The following is a 20,904-nucleotide window of genomic DNA, read 5'->3' as shown; positions in this document are numbered from 1 at the left end:
AATCCAGCCACCTGACAGGTGTGGCATATCAAGAAGCTGATTAAACAGCATGATCATTACACAGGTGTAAGACCAATTTAAAATGTGCAGTTTTGTAACACAACAAAATGCCACAGATGTCTCAAGTTGAGGGAGCGTGCAATTGACATGCTTATGACAGGCATGTCCACCAGAGGTGTTGCAAGAGAATTTAATGTTAATTTCTCTACCATAAGCCACCTCTCATTTTAGAGAATTTGGCAGTACGCTCAACCGGCCTCACAACCACAGACCACGCGTAGCCATGCCAGCCCAGAACCTCCACATCTGGCTTCTTCACCTGTGAGATTGTTTGAGACCTGCCACCCAGACAGCTGATGAAACTGGGTTTGCACAACCGAAGCATTTCTGCACAAACTGTCAGAAACTGCCTCAGGGAAGCTCATCTGCGTGCTCATCGTCCTCACCAGGGTCTTGACCTGACTGCAGTTGTCGTAACGGACATCAGTGGGCAAATAATGCTCACCTCCGATAGCCACTGGCACACCGGAGAAATGTGTTCTTTACAGATTAATCCCAAGAGAGAGAGCGTGCAAGCCTTATTAATCAAAAGCAATGTTTCAAAAAATATATACATTGCGACATGTGTAATGGAAACGGTAGCTATAGGAGAAATGTTCAAAAGACTGAAATTGTTTTTCGTTAGACAGGGATATTTCTTGTCAAACTTCATTTAAAAAAAAATTATATACAAAACTTTTGAATTAAAACGGTATATATGAGGCACGTGATGTCATCATGTAACTATAAAGCTCCACTCACCATTTAATTCTAAATGCCTACTGCTTGCTAAATCTATTTTTCAACTATACAAAGTATGTTTCTTTGCAGGACAAGGATTGTCTTGCCTTTCAAGAATGCCTGAATTTCATCACCTTGCTTTTCTGGTTGATTTGATTTGGATCTCTTTTAGTCCCCATTTGGACTAATCTTCCAGGAGTCCTTAAACATTAAAATACAATTAATTTATAACTTGGATGCACGTTTCACCATCTAATTATTTCTCATCTATGGGTGCAAGTCTCACCATGGCACGGACTGTGGTGATAGGTTGGCACATGAGAACGATTAGAATATGGCAAGTATAAGTCAATTCTTGCATTCTATCCATGCTGGCTTTTGCGGGCGACCGGAAGACATGAAACAGATCGGTCTCCAATTCATTATTAATGCACAATTTGCCTAAATGGATCATGGAAACACTTCAATCACTACAGGTGGAACCGCAGAAGACAGAATGGAGGAAGAGGGAAAAAAACAGTTACCTTGACTTTGTCTCGTCTTAAGCAGCAGAACAGGCAGTTCTCATCAAATGACCAGTCTGACACACCTTCAGGCTCACAGTCTGTGGATCCGGGAGAAACATCTTAGAAAGGAGAGGACAGGGTATGGCAGAGTATGACAAAAACATCTCAGATGGTGGTTAAAAACATGAAAAAGCAACAAAAATTATCCCAAAGAAAACCTCTTTAGAAGTCCTGGATACAGTGACACAGTCCACTAGGACTTATATGAATCACAGATGTTGACTCTGACCACTTATTGTGGAAAGAAAAAAACATGAGTAGACATTGACAATTGATTGGTAATAAAAAAAATCTTATTTATTTTCAAGTTAGTGATTCTTATGTAATACTAAAAGTGTATATTATGCACTATATTCACAATTGTTTGGTTGCTTACATGAATCTCTAAAATGAGATTAGCGGATAAGTGTACATTTCTAAAAGATTTTATCATTTGATCTTGTGTGTGTATAAGGTAGTAGTTTTGGAATTGTTAGGTTAGATTACTCGTTGGTTATTACTGCATTGTCGGAACTAGATGCACAAGCATTTGGCTACACTCGCATTAACATCTGCTAACCATGTGTATGTGACAAATAAAATTTGATTTGGTTTATTCTGTGATCTCAAAGCAGTGAGCTTACTAACATTCATCAAGAATATGGGCAAAACTATTGTTGACAATGGAAAAGGTGGGAATGTTCTTTTCCCTTGTCATATAAATTGATACATTTACTCAAAATAGCATTAAAATTGCTTATCCAGATGGCATTTCAGTGAATATTGGGTTGTGACAGACAACCTGGTCCAATTTGGGTCCTGAGGCAAAATCAGTTGAGAACCACTGGGCTAGACCGTGATCTCAGTCACACTCAGTCTAAGTGCGACTGATGTTTAGTTAAAAACGGGTAAAGGACATGAACAGACTAGCTCAAGGAGCTCATCGAAGATAATTAAAACAAAAGAAAGTTACCAAATGGTGTCAGAGACTGGGAATTTGTGCCTGGTTGGTCGGTTGCCATGGAAATCCATTTGCTTCGAGTCCTACTAACCTTCAGCTAAGAGCATAATTTAATAATTGAGTACATTAATATACCTAGTCAGAGGTGGGCAGTTTCACATTGATTCACTGTTGAACTAGGTCTTGAGCGCCTATTAAATCATCTACATTAAATAGAGAAATAAATCATGTCTGATGGAATAGGCTTTCATGGTCAGCTCATCTTTAACCGATCTCTAAAGTTAATATTGTCTTCAATGTTCTCCAAGCAATAGGTTACTCAGATAAAAATAAAAAATCTATCAAAAAAGACAGAATTTATGTATAAAATTAAGTCCAGTCTTGATCAAGTACGGCAATTAACAATAGTGGTCCTAGTATTCAATTCAAATCAGTAACATTGTCAGAAGAAAGAGCATGGTTGAGTTAAGGTTAGCACACATTGTATGTTTGTTTTGTCAAGCACAAGAATGCATTCTTGCAGCACTAGGAGGGTTTTGACTCTCAGGACACCCAGTTCACTCCTACTAGTAATGATGATAGTGTTCTAGCTGAAATCTATTCACTCACATGATCTTGAGTAACCACACCAACTTCCCCATCATTTTGTTTGTATGGATCGTATTGTACATTTGCTTCGAACCAAAGCAACTGGTACTATAGTCCCATTTAGGGTAGTCTTTTACAGCGCTCGAGCAGAAGTCGTCAAAACTCTAAATAATGCCTTCCATTGTCGTCAGTAAATATCACGCATTTTGTCTGAAAGAACTGTACAGGCTTTAACATTGGCTCCAGGCCAGCCCAAACTCCAACTTCATATGAACACAAAGCGTGTCTCTTTCCAGAGGCCAAGCGGACTGTTTACAAGGAGGAGTCACTGTGGAAGGGTACCACATGGTACAATAGCACAGCATTGTGATAGGGGGGCAAATATAGGCCTACGTACACTCAGAAATGATTAAATACTTAGGCCTACACATCTTGACGTGTTTGACTATGGAATTGTTAATCAAATCAATGCGGGCATCAGTTCAGAAGTCTCGGAACAACTATTTGTGTTTATGACATGGGATGGACATGATTTGGGTTTTAATGAGTGTAGCAGTGATGTGGGTTTGTGTCAGTCAGTGCAACAAATTGACTCACCTTTAAATAACGTTAGATCCTCTAGCAGCCCCGACCCAAACAACCCTTCTAAAATGCTCTCAAAACCTGTGGAAAAAGAACAATACATTCCATGAATACATAGAACATTCTATAAACCCACGAATAGGCAAAATGCGAGAAAAAAAATGCATTTCATTCTACAAATGTTGGGGAATTTTAATCCAGTAGAGGCTCAAAAACATGTAGCCTACAGTTTAAGATGTAGGCCTATGCTTCCCATTGCATTCACTGTAAATGTATGATAGAGTAAGTACATAGGCCCTAGTCTACTGCCAAGGAGCCCAATTAAATGTCTTTCCACCAAAGTGTCAATTACTGAGAAACTTTGACATTCTCAGTGATCAAACACCATCCTTCCTATACATGCCTAAGTCTCCACAACCCCACTTTGACTTTCAATTTCATCTTGAAGCACACCCTCAGCAAATCTCCTCTTGCCTCACATAAAAAATAAAAAAAACACATTAAATGGAATGCACGTACGTTTTGACTAATGATATAGCATGCACAAGGGTCTGCCAGTTGCCAAGCAACAAGAAAGACTACACAGTTTGGTGTGCTAACATGTTGAGGCAACGGTCAGAGGAGAGGGTTTGTCAATCAATCGTACTGCAGAATCTGTCATGTCTCACATCAGACTGCTCTAGACTGTACTGACGGGAGGCAACAGTCAGAGGAGAGGGTTTGGGTCTGTCAATCAATCGTACTGCAGAATCTGTCATGTCTCACATCAGACTGCTCTAGACTGTACTGACGGGAGGCAACGGTCAGAGGAGAGGGTTTGGGTCTGTCAATCAATCGTACTGCAGAATCTGTCATGTCTCACATCAGACTGCTCTAGACTGTACTGACGGGAGGCAACGGGATACACACCATGGCAACGACATTGTGATAATTGTCATTTTTATTGAAAAAAGGGTTTCAGTTTGTAATGAATCTTCAAAATTTTGCTACAGCATACTTAGACTAATTAATACAACACAGCTTTGGTCACCCCGGTCTCAAAAGCTAATGATTTTGACCACTTGGAACTTTTGGAACTCAAGATTTTTCTCCCGACCGTGCCGTTCTGCTTGTAAAATAACGACCAACCTTTCCCTCAAGTAAAGATGATTTGAAAAAATGTTCAGGTTATTGTCCATAATTGTCAGTTGCACGATTATGCAATGATTGTGCCAGCACACACACACACACACACACACACACACACACATACAATACGTAGGCTAGGCTACACACTGACTGTCAACACAATTCCCTCTTAACTTCCAAAGAGTCTTAACCTCCGACAGCAGGAGTTAGTTCACTGATCTATAGAGAAAGGCTGGCTCACTAGGCGGAGCACCGTTCACTTCAGAACACATCATATGATAAGTGGGATGTTCCACAAAATTAATGCCTTTTGCACCCCTTCAATATTTTAAGTAATAATTGTGCACCAATATTGCATTTTAAAAGCCCGTTATATTCAATGAAGTGCCCTTTAACGTAGACCACATGGAGAATTAAATGCAGATTTTGTAGATGAATAAAAAGACTTCATATTATCAGAATTCTGCCTTTTGACATGTCCCTCGATGCACCCTCTGACTTCCAGGGAGATATTAACCCAGTTAACTTGGCTTTACAATGTTGGGGTTATTTTGTTGCCTTGAATGTAATTTCTGAAGATTATTATTTATTTAATGAGATTAGCAAATCATTTTATGGAGAAAATAAAAAAATAACCTGGCCCTCATTTTAAGGTGAACCCTGCTACATGAATTGGACTTGTTTTAATATGGTGAAAGTATGCCTAGCATACCATGTCAACCCTGTTACCCATAGATAGACAGGCTAGAAATGTATTTCATTACAAATGTTGCATTCATATGCCCTTCCTTGTTGCACAGAACAGGCTTCCCTTTCCCATGTCAAACAGGGATTTAAAACCCTGTTACTCTATAGGTACTTATAGCAACGACCACTGGATTTCTTGAAACGCTACTAATGGGAGATTACATGCACCTGTGTGTTAAACCCACAAGAATAAACCAACAGATTAGTTGAGCTCTCGTTGTTACCTTGTCAAGTGATTATGATACTAGACAGCTGCTTCTACTTCTCCACTCCCGCCCCCAATGAAACATCGACCCATCGGGCACTGTAAGGCTGACGAATAAAACATTTTTTTTATAAGAATATAGAAGTATGCCTATATATATATCATTCAAACGTTTCACCTTTAAAAATAAATGCGTGCTATTTGAAATAACCATTAACCACATTTTCATTTGACACAAAATTATTATAGGCCAAACTCATCACGACTGACTTGATTTAATAGCCTACAGATTTCAATGGACAGTCCAGAGATATCCCCCCGATCTTGATAAGATACATATAATTAAAAATGGACAACAAATTATACGAATAGGCTACACCAACAATAGTTTTACATTCATACAAGGTGTCGGGTAAATTGCCACAGATTTGCCGTGGTATGCTAACTGAGGAAATACTTTATTCCAGTCGTACAGAATGATTGTGAAATAGATCAATCTCCCTTAGTGTACTAACAAAGCAGGATCAATTTGTTCAGAGGGCGAAATATTATTGAAAGATGTTGGCAGCAATCAGGACTAACAGAACATCTCGACATTCATCCGCTTTAAGAAATGGTCAATCGTGGCCAATGATGGTAGCAATTGATCAACTGTGTGGGTGATTTTAGCCCATATCGATGGTTTAACAAGAGATTACCTTGTGTTAGTACACCGGCCAATTTTTATTGCAATATGTCCATTGATGCGTTAGAGGTCAGAGGCGACATCTGTCCACTTGTCTGTAGAACGTCACAAACCACACAACATGCTCTAGTAAAGACCCTCGCCATAGTTGCAAAAACAGAAAACATTTAGGCTGAGTGTTGTTTACCACCAGGACAGAGTGTATGTTCTCAACAAGTTTATCTTCCAGTAGTCTACTCCACTAGGATACAAAAACTAAATGTTCGTCATTTGCCTATTTATGTAGCCAAAGTCACACATCCTAAGCACTTTCCACAAGTTACATTACTGGAAAAATACTGCATCTAGACACAAAAACCAACACAGCATGTTTGTGCATTTTAATACAATACAAATACTTAATGTTTCCACGAGCAAAACCAACCTACGATCGAAGTCATCAACTTGCCATCCACTCTCTTCCTCAACCAATAAAGTGCCAATAATGTAAAAACCCTCTTAAAATCCCCTTGTTCCAACCCCATCCTCCTCCTCCAGAACAGAATGTGACAAAAGAAACAGATAAATAAATTAAATGGTTCAATCAAGCCTACAGCTAGAGCTGAGAGTTCCTCTGTTTCTGGGCACAGAACTTAACCTAGTCCTCATTTTAAAACCTTGCCTCTCTCCAATTCCCCCAATTACAACCCCCTCCTTCAGAAGAAAAATGAGGGAAAAAAAGCACAGGCAAAGACAAAAAAGTAGTGAAAATATAGGCTAGCACTAGCCCCTAGCTGGAGGAAGAGGGAGGGATGTGCGGTTTCTGGGTTAGTGAACAGGACTTCATCTGCAGCGGCTAGCTAACCCAACCATCCAATTTCATGTCGGGAATATTTCAGAGGGAGAAAAAAATAAAAATAGGTCATCCACTTTGGTTTGACAAATCAACGCCATTAAATCAAGTCACTCTTCAGGAATTTATTTTAGGGCATTTAAACATGAGGCAGTGATGAAAGGGTGCTTTTTTTTTACCATTTTGATTTTGTGAATGCAGGTGATCAATCATACCCACAACAACGACCTAACATTTCCAGCAAAAAAAAATGACCAGGGAGGTAGGTAGAGGGGGAGCCAGTAATATGTGTTCTAGAGGCAACCTCATATAGCTGACATGCTGGATCTCATGAAGAGTTAACTCCACATCAAATTTTGCTAACTCAGAGCATTCAACAATGGGGTGTGGGTATGGTGATGATGCTGAATACAACCAAACGCATGGAAGAAATAGCCAACTATCCGACCCTCAAAACACACTGCTAGTAGTGAGCTACTGAAAACCATGCTATCCAATATATGAAGGAAGCATTACAAGCAGTGACATGGGAGTTCTTCTAGGGATCGTGACCACTTGATAAACCATTAGGCCTAACCCACTAATTGAAGAAATGAATTAGGCTACTGTGGATAACCCGCGGTATATGCCTACAGTATATAGGGTAGAATAGGCCTACAGGGTAGAGATACGATTCTGAAGCTAGCCTATAGCCTACAGGCATGGCAGTAACGAGGTGCAAGGTAAAGAGGTGTGGAACAAAGAGTTAATAAGAGAGACAGCAAAATATGATCCAATAGCCATTAGGCAACACTACTTACCTAATGTGAGGAAATCAATTAAGGTCAATCTTAAAAGATTCAGGCTAGTATCACAGAATATTACAAAGAAAGGTACCTCCCCATTTGCAATGTTTTTCAATTGAAAACACTGGTATCTTTAATTTCTAGGGTCTTTGTGCCTTGTCTCCAGAAATCTAGAGTAGACACTGTCAATCTACAGTTCAGAGGCCCAATATCAAAACGTAAGTAAATTGCTGAGCATAAAGATGGCAGGATTCTAGATGAACCATACAAATTAGAGGTCGACCGATTAAATTAATTAGGGCCGATTTCAAGTTTTCATAAATCGGTAGCCGGCATTTTTGGATGTCGATTATGGCCGATTACATTGCACTCCACGAGGAGACTGTGTGGCAGGCTGACCACCTGTTACGCAAGTGCAGCAAGGAGCCAAGTTAAGTTGCTAGCTAGCTAGCATTAAACTTCTCTTATAAAAAACAAACTTCCCATAATCACTAGTTAACTACACATGGTTGATGATATTACTAGGTTAACTAGCTTGTCCTGTGTTGCAGATAATCAATGCGGTGCCTGTTAATTTATCATCGAATCACAGCCTACTTCGCCAAAAGTGTGAAGATTTAACAAGCACATTCGCGAAAAAAAAAGCACTATCATTGCACCAATGTACCTAACCATAAACATCAATGCCTTTCTTAAAACCAATGCACAAGTATATTTTTTTAAACCTGCATATTTAGTTAAAAGAAATTCATGTTAGCAGACAATATTAACTAGGGAAATTGTGTCACTTCTCTTGCGTTCAGTGCAAGCAGAGTCAGGGTATATGTAGCAGTTTGGGCCGCCTGGCTCGTTGCGAACTGTGTGAAGACCATTTCTTCCTAACAAAGACCGTAATTAACTTGACAGAATTTTACATAATTATGACATAACATTGGTTGTGCAGTGTAACAGCAATATTTAGACTTATGGATGCCACCAGTTCGGTAAAATACAGAACGGTTCTATATTTCACTGAAAGAATAAACATTTTGTTTTCAAAATGATAGCTCATTAATATGGTCAAATCCAGAAACTAAGGCTCGTATTTCTTTGTGCTTATTATAATTAAGTCTATGATTTGATAGATCAGTCTGACTGAGCGGTGGTAGGCAACAGCAGGCACCTAAGCATTCATTCAAACAGCACTTTCCTGCGTTTGCCAGCAGTTCTTCACAATGTTTGAAGCATAGCGCTGTTTATGACTTCAAGCATAATCCGAGATGAATCCGAGACCATGATTGTGCTTCCGTTGAGGGTGTGGTAGCAAAGCATCCTTTATTTGCATGCAAGTAACATACAGTATATTAATATGCTTTACCATGTCTCCCGGCAGTGGAATTGCTCTGGCGCACTGCATGAAACAAAGCCGTGCTTCACCCGCAGTGCCGAAAGAGCCACAGAGACTGGCGAACTACCTTCCAAAGTCCAACAAGGCACACTTAAACGGTTTCAGACAGCACCCTATCCTCGCTCTTCCAAAGAGTTACTTTTTGTTTGGTGAGGTAATATTAGCGGTTTGAACTAGGGCCAACCCTCCTACAACTCAAAAGGCAATTACAGTATGTGTATAAGAGCACTTATTAGATCTCTTATTCAATCTAAATGTTATAGGAGCTCCTCATGAGTGGTGCATAAGCTATACTGTATGAGCGCATGAAAACAGTTTAGGGTCGTTCCATCTCACTTCAGCAAGCCATGAGAACTGATACTGTATACTTGTTGGTTTGGGGTCCGTTGCTGACTTGACCATTTCTTTGGATTCCCAATGTTAGAAAAAGTTTGGTCCAAATCAGATTTAAGGTACTATATTTGGGGCGCCAGGTAGCCTAGTGGTTAGAGCGTTGGACTAGTAACCAAAAGGTTGCAAGATCGAATCCCCGAGCTGACAATGTAAAAATCTGTCGTTCTACCCCTGAACAAGGCACTTAACCCACCGTTCCTAGGCTGTCATTGAAAAAAAGAATTTGTTCTTAACTGACTTGCCTAGTTAAATAAAAGGTAAAATTTAAAAGAATTGAGAATATCATATGAATCCTATACATTTCAAATGTAGATGCAATCAATTAGCTTCATTTCTCAGTGTGCAAACTATATTTCAACAAAATAATGTTACAGAAATGCAAAACGTATCTGTTTCTAAATATTTCAGCACACTCCAAGGTGGTGGGTATCGAAATCCTCTTTGTGCTTTTTGAGGTGGAACGACCCTTGAGCTACCAGCTCCTATGAGGAACCAGCTGCAGCATGTCTGTCTTTAGTTAGGCCTACCATGCAGCTACACGGTGCTCACCGCTCAGTGTGACTAACTACCCAATCTCCCTTTGCCTTCTCCTGACCTATATCTGTAACCAATTCAGGGCTGAGGATGGGGGAAGAGATTTGGAGTGACACCATCTCCCCTCCCAGAAGCACTTAACTAAGCACTCCCCTTTTAGCAAAGCTCTGGGTAGCAGTCCCCTTAGGCACAGATCTAGGATCACCTTAAATGATTAAGATTTGGGGAGGTTAAGGGAAACCTAGAATCTGACCTTGATTAGTGTCTAGGGGCAATTTATCCTAATCTAAAAGACTGGACTACTAGAGTAACTACTATTACAGAAGTAGTGGAAGAGTGGATAAGTGATCTTAAAAGTGGACAAGATACTAGTTTATAGGCTTTCATGGTATAGGCTGCTATCAGTTTACCCCACTTGGGTGTTTGAGCATGTACAGATGTAAGATCTTAATTTGATCACTCAATGCTGAAAATGTTCCTGCAAGGCAAGAAATGCAAATTGTGTAGTGTACTCAAGGGTTTAAAAAGACTGGATGTTTGTAATTCCACTTTAAAAAATGTCAGACTTGATTTGCTCTAATGAAAAATGTATTAAACCCTACAAAGAAAATGACATGACTTATAATCCACATTTCCTGTTGCTCCGGGATAAGTTTCCTGCTATAGCAAACTGTCTCCTAGTCTCCTCAAAACACAGTACATCATTCAGTAGGATACAGATGTAGGATCTTAAAGAGATACTTCGGGATTTTGGCAATGAGGCCCTTTAACTCATGGATACCGCAAAACACCAGTCTCAAAACACTCCACGATTTACTGTATTGCCGTCACAGTACACAAGTGGGTGCTAAAAACGCAACAAAAAGTCCATTGGGCATCTAACCAGAATGCGAACAAAATTAGCACAAACTAACAGCAAATTTCAATAGAGGTTGCTAGCTAAATATGCTAATGAGCGCAAATGAAAAACAAATTAAAAGACAGGCAATCCAGCGCAAAATTAAACAAGTACAGATAGTAGCTATCGAATGTCATTTTTGGTGAGTTTGGACATTTACAAGCAAATGTGAAGGAGAGACAATGTGCAAATGAACAAAGTAAACAGATGCTTGTCTGAAGGAAGAACAGTACTGGCTCTGGAACAGTGTGTGGAGTTGCTAGGGCAACAGGCCTGCCTGGTCTGCTCGAGAATAGGGGGGAGGAGCAGACTGGCCGAGAACACAGAGGAGAAAAAAAAAAGGAAATCAAGATAGCAGGAGTGGCAGCTGTACAGATAACTCATCCAAAGCACGGACTTCTCAAACACAGCAGAAAGCTAACACTATATGGTGCTCCGTCTCCTTATTAACTCAGCCACTTAGCTAACTAGCAAGTTCATCTACATACACAGCTGGACTCACCAGCTCCCTCTTTCTCCCGTTGTGCCATTTACAAACCAAACACGTGACAAGATCAACTGTTCTGGGGAACTACGGTAAGATTAATGTCAAATTATGTGACAGGTGAAATGAAGAACACAATAAGCTAAGAGTAGCTACAAATATTCCAATTATTGAACTTTAAATTCAAAATAAAATACAGTTGACAGTATTGAAAGACAGTACTGAAAAACAATCCCCGGTATACCGCCCAAGCCTAATAGAAATGTTAACTAGGTTAGTAGCCTACCTGGCAGAATGATATCATGATTATTTGCATCAATCCATTGGTCATTTGTTTTGCAAACTCTGCAATCACATGAGTGCTAGAGAAAGACCGCTAGTGCACTTGCATAAAAGGCTACACCCAAAACTCCAAAAGTGGTCTCCTGTTGTGGTTTAAGCATTGTTGCGGAAAACTAAATTGGATATTGTATTATTTATTTTTTTATACTTTTTTTTTTTTTAAGTGATTTTGAGAGTGAAAACCTGAAAAACAGAAACCTGAGAAAACCAACTACAGAAAACCAAATTTAGGGGGGGGAATACAATATTTTATAGGGTTTTGTGTTTGCACATGCGTGCACAAGCTTTGGCGTTAACGTTTATGATGGATGAAGAAAGGTGAAAACTGAGATGTAGGCTGTTTCTTTTGATGCATCTTTCATATCTCCAATTGTAGCTGGTGCAGAGTTGCAGTCATTTCTATTTTAAGTAAATCAATTCAGTAGCCTGTGAATCAGAATCCTATTCATGAACGTAAACAAATGATACAAGGGATTGATTTTCAGCGCATGCTCTCTACATTGTAGTCATTTAGCAGAAGCTCTTATCCAGAGCGACTTACAGGAGCAATTAGGGTTAGCTAAGTGCCTTGCTCAAGGGCACAGCGACATTTTTCACCTAGTTGTCTCTGGAATTCGAACCAATGTGCTTAAACCGCTAGGCTACCTGCAGCCTCTAGCCTACTTTAAAATCCTGCCCATTTCTAAGCAGTGATAGAAGGGTACAATACTTTACACCAGTTTGTTTGAACTGGAGAAAGATGTTACATCATGCATGTCTCGCTCTCCCCAAATTTTAATAGTATGCAAACATTTCATCGTCAACCTCGCCTCTCTTTTCCCTGTAAGATTCTGTGGTTAGGGGCTGTGTACCATGTTCCCTCTGGATGAATCCCAAATCAGTCCCTTCTCCTCTCCATTTGCATGTGAACACGCAACTCAGCCATATGCACAAGCATCCCAAAGCTGAGAGAGTGAAAATTGAGGGTATAGGGGCTAATTAGACCCGTTGATACATTTGGGGTGTGTGCAATGTAATACAAAATAATGGATAGGTGTGACTAATTATGCCACGTGCAATTGTTTGTGTGATTTCGAGACATGACACAACAGATGAATTACCTCCCAAATTAAATGTTTAACTTATATTTTGTAAAATGACGGGGGGGGATTTATTCATTTGAATTTCATGCTTGTTTTATTATTTCAAAGTGGAGCATGAATTGTGTTATTCAAGTAACGAGTGTTTCCCAAAGTTGATGGGATTATTGATCCCCTGACCCCTCTCTGGAAGTCATCGGAGTTGTCAGCAACACGTGACAGAGGCAGGTAGGGGCGAGGAGGTGGTTTGGGATTCACCGTTTCCCTCTCTTCATGCTAACCCCCATCTTGGTTCTCCACTCCACTGATACTATTGGGTTATAGCTGACATTTCCTCTCTCCTAAGCAGTCTTCACAGGGAGCAAAACAGAGGTGATCTTAACAAAAGCTAATTGGGGAGCTTCTCTCATTCAGCCTAGAGCCCCAAAAAGTAATCGTCATAACTAAAACACACACAAGTTGTGTTCTGGGGCCGGTCGAAAGAGAGGACCCAAATCAGTTTTAAGGTCTTTTCATGCTTAAAAAGGAAGCACATGCTTGATCATATGATGTTCACATGTTCAGTGCGGTTGATCACACTCACACACAGTGTAAAGGAGGTCATTGACATGCTAGAGTGAGGCTCAATGCAGATAAGTGCACAGACACAGATACAGGGGATGAGGAGGAGTGATACAAAAAGCACAGAGCACACTAACAATCAAGCACACGGGGCTAGGGGTACAAGCCTATCATATACAAATGATCCTAGCCTATGCTTTATTTCTTCGAGCCGATGATAGCCTAATCATGTAGCTAATACACATGTATTAGCCAAAAGATCCATATTGATACAGCAATACATTTTGGACAGGGCGTTGAGCACCTAAGATGTTCTGGTAATGACATATGCTACGCAGTGCAATAATGACACGTGGGTAACAAAACATTGATTTCGACAGGTAGTGTTCCATCTCTACAGGGCATTGGACAAGTCGACATAGGGAGTAGCAGCATGCAGTTATACTACCCAGTAAGAGTAACGAACGTGGCGAGGGATCTGAGCAGCATTCTGAGAGGGAAACAAAGCCACGCTCCACTAAACCAGCCTAAACCTAAATGTGATGCAACCCGACAGTCCAATGGCATATTGCTGCTCTTAAAATAACAAAACCTACGGAGACTACAGCCTACACACATGCTGTATGTACATCTCTAGGTTACACCAATTACAAAGCGTGTTGGAGTTTTCGTGCATCTCTCTGCAAAGCCTGCCTGACCTTTGGCATAGGCTACTGCCATTACAATGAGGCTATACACCAAATCATGGTTAACCTACCAATTAGAAACAAGGCATAGTTTTATTTAGGCTAGGCAAAATGAGCAATTTAGTCACAAACATAGATCTGCTAAATGATACAACGTAAAACGTTGGCTACCTGTAGAGATGAAAAGTGCACCATTTCCTTTGTGAAAAAGGAATGGCTATAATAAAAAGATGATTGGTGGGTGGGTAGGGGGAATTCTACCTTCCATTAAAAAAAGGCCTTAGCAGGGCTGTGTGCAGAAGGCTTTGTCTGTTCATATACACAGAGACAGACAGAGAGAACCAGAAAGGAGGAAGAAGTAAGAGAACCAGAGTATAAAGAAATATATATAAAAACCTCTATCTATATATTATGGACAGAGAAATGGCTTCTTATGTAGGCCTAGTTATTGTGGGCTCTGCATGAAGAATTCAGCAAATTGGGCTAGACTGCATAACTATGGATGAAGTATGAATTCTAAGACTGATATAGGCCTAAGCAGTTTATTCAAGGCAAGAAGATTAAACAAAGCAACAGCTACATGGTTCATAACTATGTTGACAATACAAGGAATCTACTGTCAGAGGGAACACATTTTTCAATAGTGTAAATATGTAGCCTCTGCACTGGTAGTCTAAGCACATCCCTCTGTTATAACACAGACACGGGTCACAACAATGGCATCTGTAGAAAATAAATAATAATGTCACAAGGAAGGAGAAGCTAAACAGAATAACATCCACTAAACAATGTTTTCTAACTGTCACCAATGTCATTGTTTGGAGACCACGGTATTTAACCTTCCATTGTTTCAAGGGGGGTCCTCCCCTAGCACTCAAGCCCCTAGATGCAATACGCTACACTTCAAAAGGTAATCATAAAGAACTAGGCCTAGCTGTGGCTTCAGCTGAAATCGCTGTGGTCGTACAGAGACTGTTGCTAACCCTCGACCCCGTCTCAAACTGAGAAATACAAAATAAACACTGCACTATAAACTCAGAAATCTCAAAAGCACCACAGAGATCAAGAACTAGACTGTATCCCAACACTGGTTGGATTTTAGAGGTACCCCGTATTGTCCCCTACTGCAGCTCTGGGTTGTGGCAGTGCCGTGAAATACAGTTTGAACTAGCCTGAGCGCCACATCCAATTCACAAAGATTGTGTTCCCCTGCTCCCAGTTGTAAAAAAAGGGCAGTTCAGTTGCCCCATCTGAAATGATTATGACCCCCCCTCCAAAATCAACTTTTTCTCCACCATAAAGTCTGTATTGGCCTTCTATGTTTCGCTGGCATTCATAGTCCTTGATATTCCAAGCTATTTGGAATGCAAAACATTCCCAAAACAAGACCGAGGATTCATGTACAGTGGATACACACGTTTGCATACGGAGGCTGATAGACAATAGTTTCTGCTGTTCTGTTGGACAATCACTCCTCTCTGCTCCATGACTTTACTGTTCACATGAAAACAACACACACAACATGGAACAAAATGTCCATTTCAGTTTGAGCAGGCCGGTGCTACTCTCGTCTTTCCACCAAAAACCTGAACAAAAGGCTGTTTTTGTCTTGACTTTAGGTAATAATGGGGGATGCTGTTATGAAGTCTGCTCCCCAGGCCTCCATACTGTAGCATAGTAGCAGGGGAACAATAGGACAGTTGTGGGTCAAGGATGGAGTGCTGACCATAGGGGCTGACTTGGCCTGGGGAAGTGGACAGCAAGAATGTCCTTTCTGTTTTGGTTTATCTTTTACCCCCCCTCTAATTTCACTGCATTCAGTAAACACCTGGGATCGGGCTCATGTTCAGTAAGCATGTGAAATATAAAAATGTACGTTGAGGTATGCTACCAATGCATTTCCCCCAACAAAAAAATCTTGACATGGAAAGTTGGTCAAATATGTTGTTTCGCTCTACTGTTCATTTACAGTACAGTGCATTTGGCCAGGCTTGAGTTCAGCACGAAACGGGAGAAGAGGTCCAAATTGTTGCATTCCTTTGGACAGTACCTTCAACTCCCTCGAAGTAGGTGAGTGGGTCACTGAAAAAGGAGGCCTGGCTATTTCCACAGGGCACATGCACAGATATAAAGGCAGTTTATGGGATTCTAATATTAACCAGATTGGTAGGTCATTGTAGGTAAGGTTGATGCAATGCCAACAAAAAAAAACTAATACTACTTCTCAGAGCAAGAACAAACTCAGATACAAAGATGTTTCACGCCAGTTTCAGAGTACTGAAGGACAATACACATGGGGAAATGGGGGCAAATAATGTTGATGAAAAGTGCAACCCGACTACATGAACTAACTTTGTTTCCAAGCAGCAAGTTTCCCCTAGAGGGTCTAACCTAATTAAAATACTAGAATGGACATGGACCTTCTTATGATGGGATAAAGGTCAGCCATTTTGGTCATAGTTTGCCAGTGATGTGACGAGATACTTTTTGAAATAATGAATCTGAAGAATTTATCTGCACGGTATGTTTGTTAGCTAGCCAGACAGATTTAGAGGAATTATTCCATAAATGTTTCTAATTAACTGCCAATATGCCATCCTCCAATTCAAACAATGCAGTCAATCCACAGGCAGCCATACACTGGCTGAAATCTGTTGATAGAACTTAGACAAGTTGTAAATGCAACAAGTACTGACATTGTATAATAGTTCACAGCTTTCCAACAAAACAAAACATTGACATTTATGGTCTGTTCACACTTATACAGAATATTGGTAAAACAAAAAAACTATTTATAATTATATGACAATATATTAGGTTAACAATTCTATTAGATAATTCGATATATCACATGCCTTACTTTTATTATCCTGCATAAGTAATATCCGCATTATAAAACTGGTGGTTTGGATCCTGGCTGCTGACTGAAAGAGCAGTGTTCCAGGACGTGCTGTATTGGCCATCACAGACACACCTATGCCTGCTAACAGTTCCATCTGAAAATAATCACTGCGCATCCACGAGAATATCATGTTCATGTTGCTGTCCGAATCATCTCTTCTATTCATCTCAACTCGCATATTATTTCCCCTTGCTTCCAGCCTAGCACTTAGTTTGGTACAGCGGGGTTAATATAAACTTAGCTGTCTACCTTTCAGACCTTGGAAACAATGTTTCACTTTTGAATTTCATCTCTGTAGTACCATACATAGAGTGAAATGTGCACAGACAAGACAACTTTTGCTGAGCCAGTTAAAAATCACACATCAACGTCATTATTATGGAGACATCCAAATAAATAAAAAGATCAAGCAAACAAAAATGCAGCTAGTGTACTATCAGTCCAGGTTCAATGTTTGCCATGACTAAATTAGCTGAAGTTGGCTGGTTATCTAGCGACGAAAACGTTATCCAGCCCACATAGCAACCATTTTTTTATGGATGACCAGTGCTTTTGCATAGCAACTATGCAAAAATAATTAAAGATTGCGTCGTGTCTAAAGCAACATGACCAAAAGAACTAACATGACCAAAATAATATATATTCTGGTGGAAGAATGAAATTGCATCAATTGAAAATAATGTTTTAATGAAAATATGTAATTCTTTATTATTTTAATATGTTGGTAACAGTTTTATAATAGCAATAAGGCACTCAGCTATACCGTCGTCCAGGACAATGTAATTTACCTGTCTGTGACTGTATTCATGATACAGCACTGCCTCTTGTGCCTTATTACTTAATTATGCCTAATAATTCTGGAACTTTGAGGGTTTATGACAGACTCTCTAGTAATTTAAATATATGGTCTGACCTTACTTCCTCATTGCAGCAATGCGCGCCCCCGATAGCTACTTTGGAGAAAAGCTCGTTGACCCCCGAGCATCGCCTCCGCCACCCCCCACCAAAAATACTGTAAAATCGCGCGGGAGCGCGCACCTCAGTAAACGGAATATGCGCTCATAATTAGTGCTGTGTTTGACACTCCCGCTACAACAAACACAGAGCCCTTTAAACAAATTATAGCTATATATAAAACCAAAAGGTACACAGATAGATAACCTCCTGAAATGCATAAGAAATAGTAAATATAATATTCAGAGCCATGTAATTGCATTTCGATGTAACGTTAAACAATATTTCATTGCGCTCAACAGTGACTGTCGAGAGGAAATGGAACAGTTGAGGACAAAAAAAAGTCGCTCTGTGTTACCCCTGATGGTCACAGCCCGAATTTTTCTGCAACATTGATGGCGAAGAAGTCAACAAAAACAGTAAAAAAAGGTACCTGAAAACCTGACTGTCACTTCGGCGTGCATTACTGAACATACTTACCTACACAATGAATGAGTTTGTGCCGCCACGAGTCAAGTTCCTGCCGAAAGCCTCGCCTCTCGATCGTGCATTGCTGCTTCTTGCACAGACTCGCCATTTTCTACCGATCCCTCTCGGGAACGCGCACGTTGGCAAAGAGAAAGCGCTAGATGAGCGCGCACGCAATGAAGAATAGGCGCACTACTGTTCTTTATGCGCACTACAGTGCTGTCAATGCTCCACTCTGCGCTGTCAACGCGCTACTATTTTCACAGCAGTAGGCCTACAGTTTATTAATTTGAACAACATATTAACATTCATTATTTACTGATCTTGAATAGAAGACTGTCTTAGGCCTACTTTCCTATCTAACTTTTCTTAGAATATATAATTTAGCCTAGACAGAATAAGAATAAGTGAGAGGTCAAAAGTACACAATAGTTACCTGAATGAAAATGGGGGAGGGTCATGCTTTTTCAATTACAGTCAGGGGGAGTGCAATATCAAGTGTGCCTAGTGTGGTCTCAATAAAATGATCAACAGCCTATACCAGCCTTTCTCCAACCCTGGTCTGTGGACCAGTGCCAGTCCATGGGGGAATGCTTGCAGGTCTGCAACATATTTGACACCAATAAATACTTGCAAATGCGCTGACCTATACATGCTGCTGCAGTAAACAAATGGTGTTGCCATGACTAAGTATAGCTACACAAACTGCGCAGATATTTAGAAACAAAAACATCTACATCAAGTATAAGCCAGAATTTTTGTTTTACAAAAAAAAAACATGAATAACCAAACGAAAATTCTGCACAATAATTTCACAGACAAGTAGAGTTTACTGAAGGCTTCATACTTACTCTCTCATAACATTTCGAAGTGACATAGTTGAAAAGCTGCTCATGCCCTCAGTCGTGGATGCTTGCTGAGAGGTTTTAAGCCCAACTGCTAAAAAGATCAGTGAAATCCGACTTTCCAATGACACGTGTAGAATTCAAGATATGGCACATGCAGATTTTAGGCAGAGCCCGAACATCAAATTGGTTTGCAATCCAATTAGATGAGACAGCTGACATTTCAAATGCCAGCTTCTTGTACACATATGACAGTTTTCTTTGTTGCAAAGAGTTGCCTCAGAATACAACTGTAGGTTAGATACTCCGTGTTCTGAACAAGTAGGCCTACATAACGGGACATGGATTATCGGGATCTGTAGGCCTACAGATGAGACTGCTGCTCGAACCCATCCATACATTGACGCGATAGCGACATTTTCCATGCAAATGATACAAATGGCCGATTTCAAGAAAAAGCTGCGGCTGGAGAGACCGAGTGCATAGAGGCATTTTTTATATGTTCCCCGTATTCTCAACTCTGGCTAACGTGGGTGATCAATCAATCAAATGTATTTATAAAGCCCTTTTTACATCAGCCAATGTCACAAAGTGCTGTACAGACACCCAGCATAAAACCCCAAACAGCAAGCAATGCAGATGTAGAAGCATGGTGGCTAGCATGGTTTTTCTAGGAAAAACTCCCTAGAAAGGCCAGAATCTAGGAAGAAACTGAGAGAGAAACCAGGCTATGAGGGGTGGCCAGTCCTCTTCCGGCTGTGCCGGGCGGAGATTATAACAGTACATGGCCATGATTTTCAAACGTTCATCGATAACCAGCAGGGTCAAACAAAAATAATCACAGTGGTTGTAGAGGGTGCAACAGGTCAGCACCTCAGGAGTAAATGTCAGTTGGCTTTTCATAGCCGATCATTCAGAGTTAGAGACAGCAGGTGCGGTAGAAAGAGAGAGTCGAAAACAACAGGTCAAGGACAAGCTAGCACGTCCAGTGAACAGGTCAGGGTTCCATAGCCGCAGGCAGAACAGTTGAAACTGGAACAGCAGCATTACCAGGTGGACTGGGGACAGCAAGGAGTCATCAGGCCAGGTAGTCCTGAAGCATGGTCCCAGGGCTCAGGTCCTCCGGGAGGGGAGGGAGAGGGAGAGAGAGAGAATTAGAGGGAGCATACTTAAATTCACACAGGACACCGGATAAGACAGGAGAAATACGCCAGACATAACAGACTGACCCTAACCCCCCAATACAAACTATTGCAGCATAAATAGGCAGGAGGGGTCGAGAGACACTGTGGCCCAGTCCGACGATACCCCCGGAAAGGGCCAACCAGACAGGATATAACCCCACCCACTTTGCCAAAGCACAGCCCCCATACCACTAGAGGGATATCATCAAACCACCAATTTACTACCCTGAGACAAGGCTGAGTATAGCCCAGCATGCCGGCCAGCATCCCAGAGTCTCCTCTTCACTGTTGACGTCGAGACTGGTGTTTTGCGGCTACTATTTAATGAAGCTGCCAGTTGAGGACTTGT

The 20,904-nt window shown here is 40.7% G+C and overlaps 1 protein-coding gene across 3 annotated transcripts in view; it reads right to left on the bottom strand.

Annotated features, from left to right (window-relative positions):
* Nucleotides 1-18,679, bottom strand: part of LOC112256702 (ligand-dependent corepressor) — a 47,488-nt gene extending 28,809 nt beyond the window's left edge. For 2 of the 3 annotated variants that reach the window (XM_042325481.1, XM_024430136.2), the window contains exons 1-3: nt 18,539-18,679; nt 3,472-3,537; nt 1,305-1,405 (exon numbers count right to left, since the gene is read on the bottom strand). In XM_042325481.1, the coding sequence (XP_042181415.1) occupies nt 1,305-1,405; nt 3,472-3,537; nt 18,539-18,635 (264 nt within the window). In that variant the 5' untranslated portion in view covers nt 18,636-18,679. The remainder of the gene's footprint in view (nt 1-1,304; nt 1,406-3,471; nt 3,538-18,538) is intronic. The other variant, XM_042325484.1, reaches the window with a different exon arrangement.
* Nucleotides 18,680-20,904: the final 2,225 nt, after the last annotated feature.

This window comes from Oncorhynchus tshawytscha, linkage group LG01 (genome assembly GCF_018296145.1).
Source record: "Oncorhynchus tshawytscha isolate Ot180627B linkage group LG01, Otsh_v2.0, whole genome shotgun sequence".
In the NCBI taxonomy this organism is placed as follows: domain Eukaryota; kingdom Metazoa; phylum Chordata; class Actinopteri; order Salmoniformes; family Salmonidae; genus Oncorhynchus; species Oncorhynchus tshawytscha.
The sequence above is the reverse complement of the archived record's forward strand: the minus strand, read 5'-3'. Positions and strand labels throughout refer to the sequence as shown.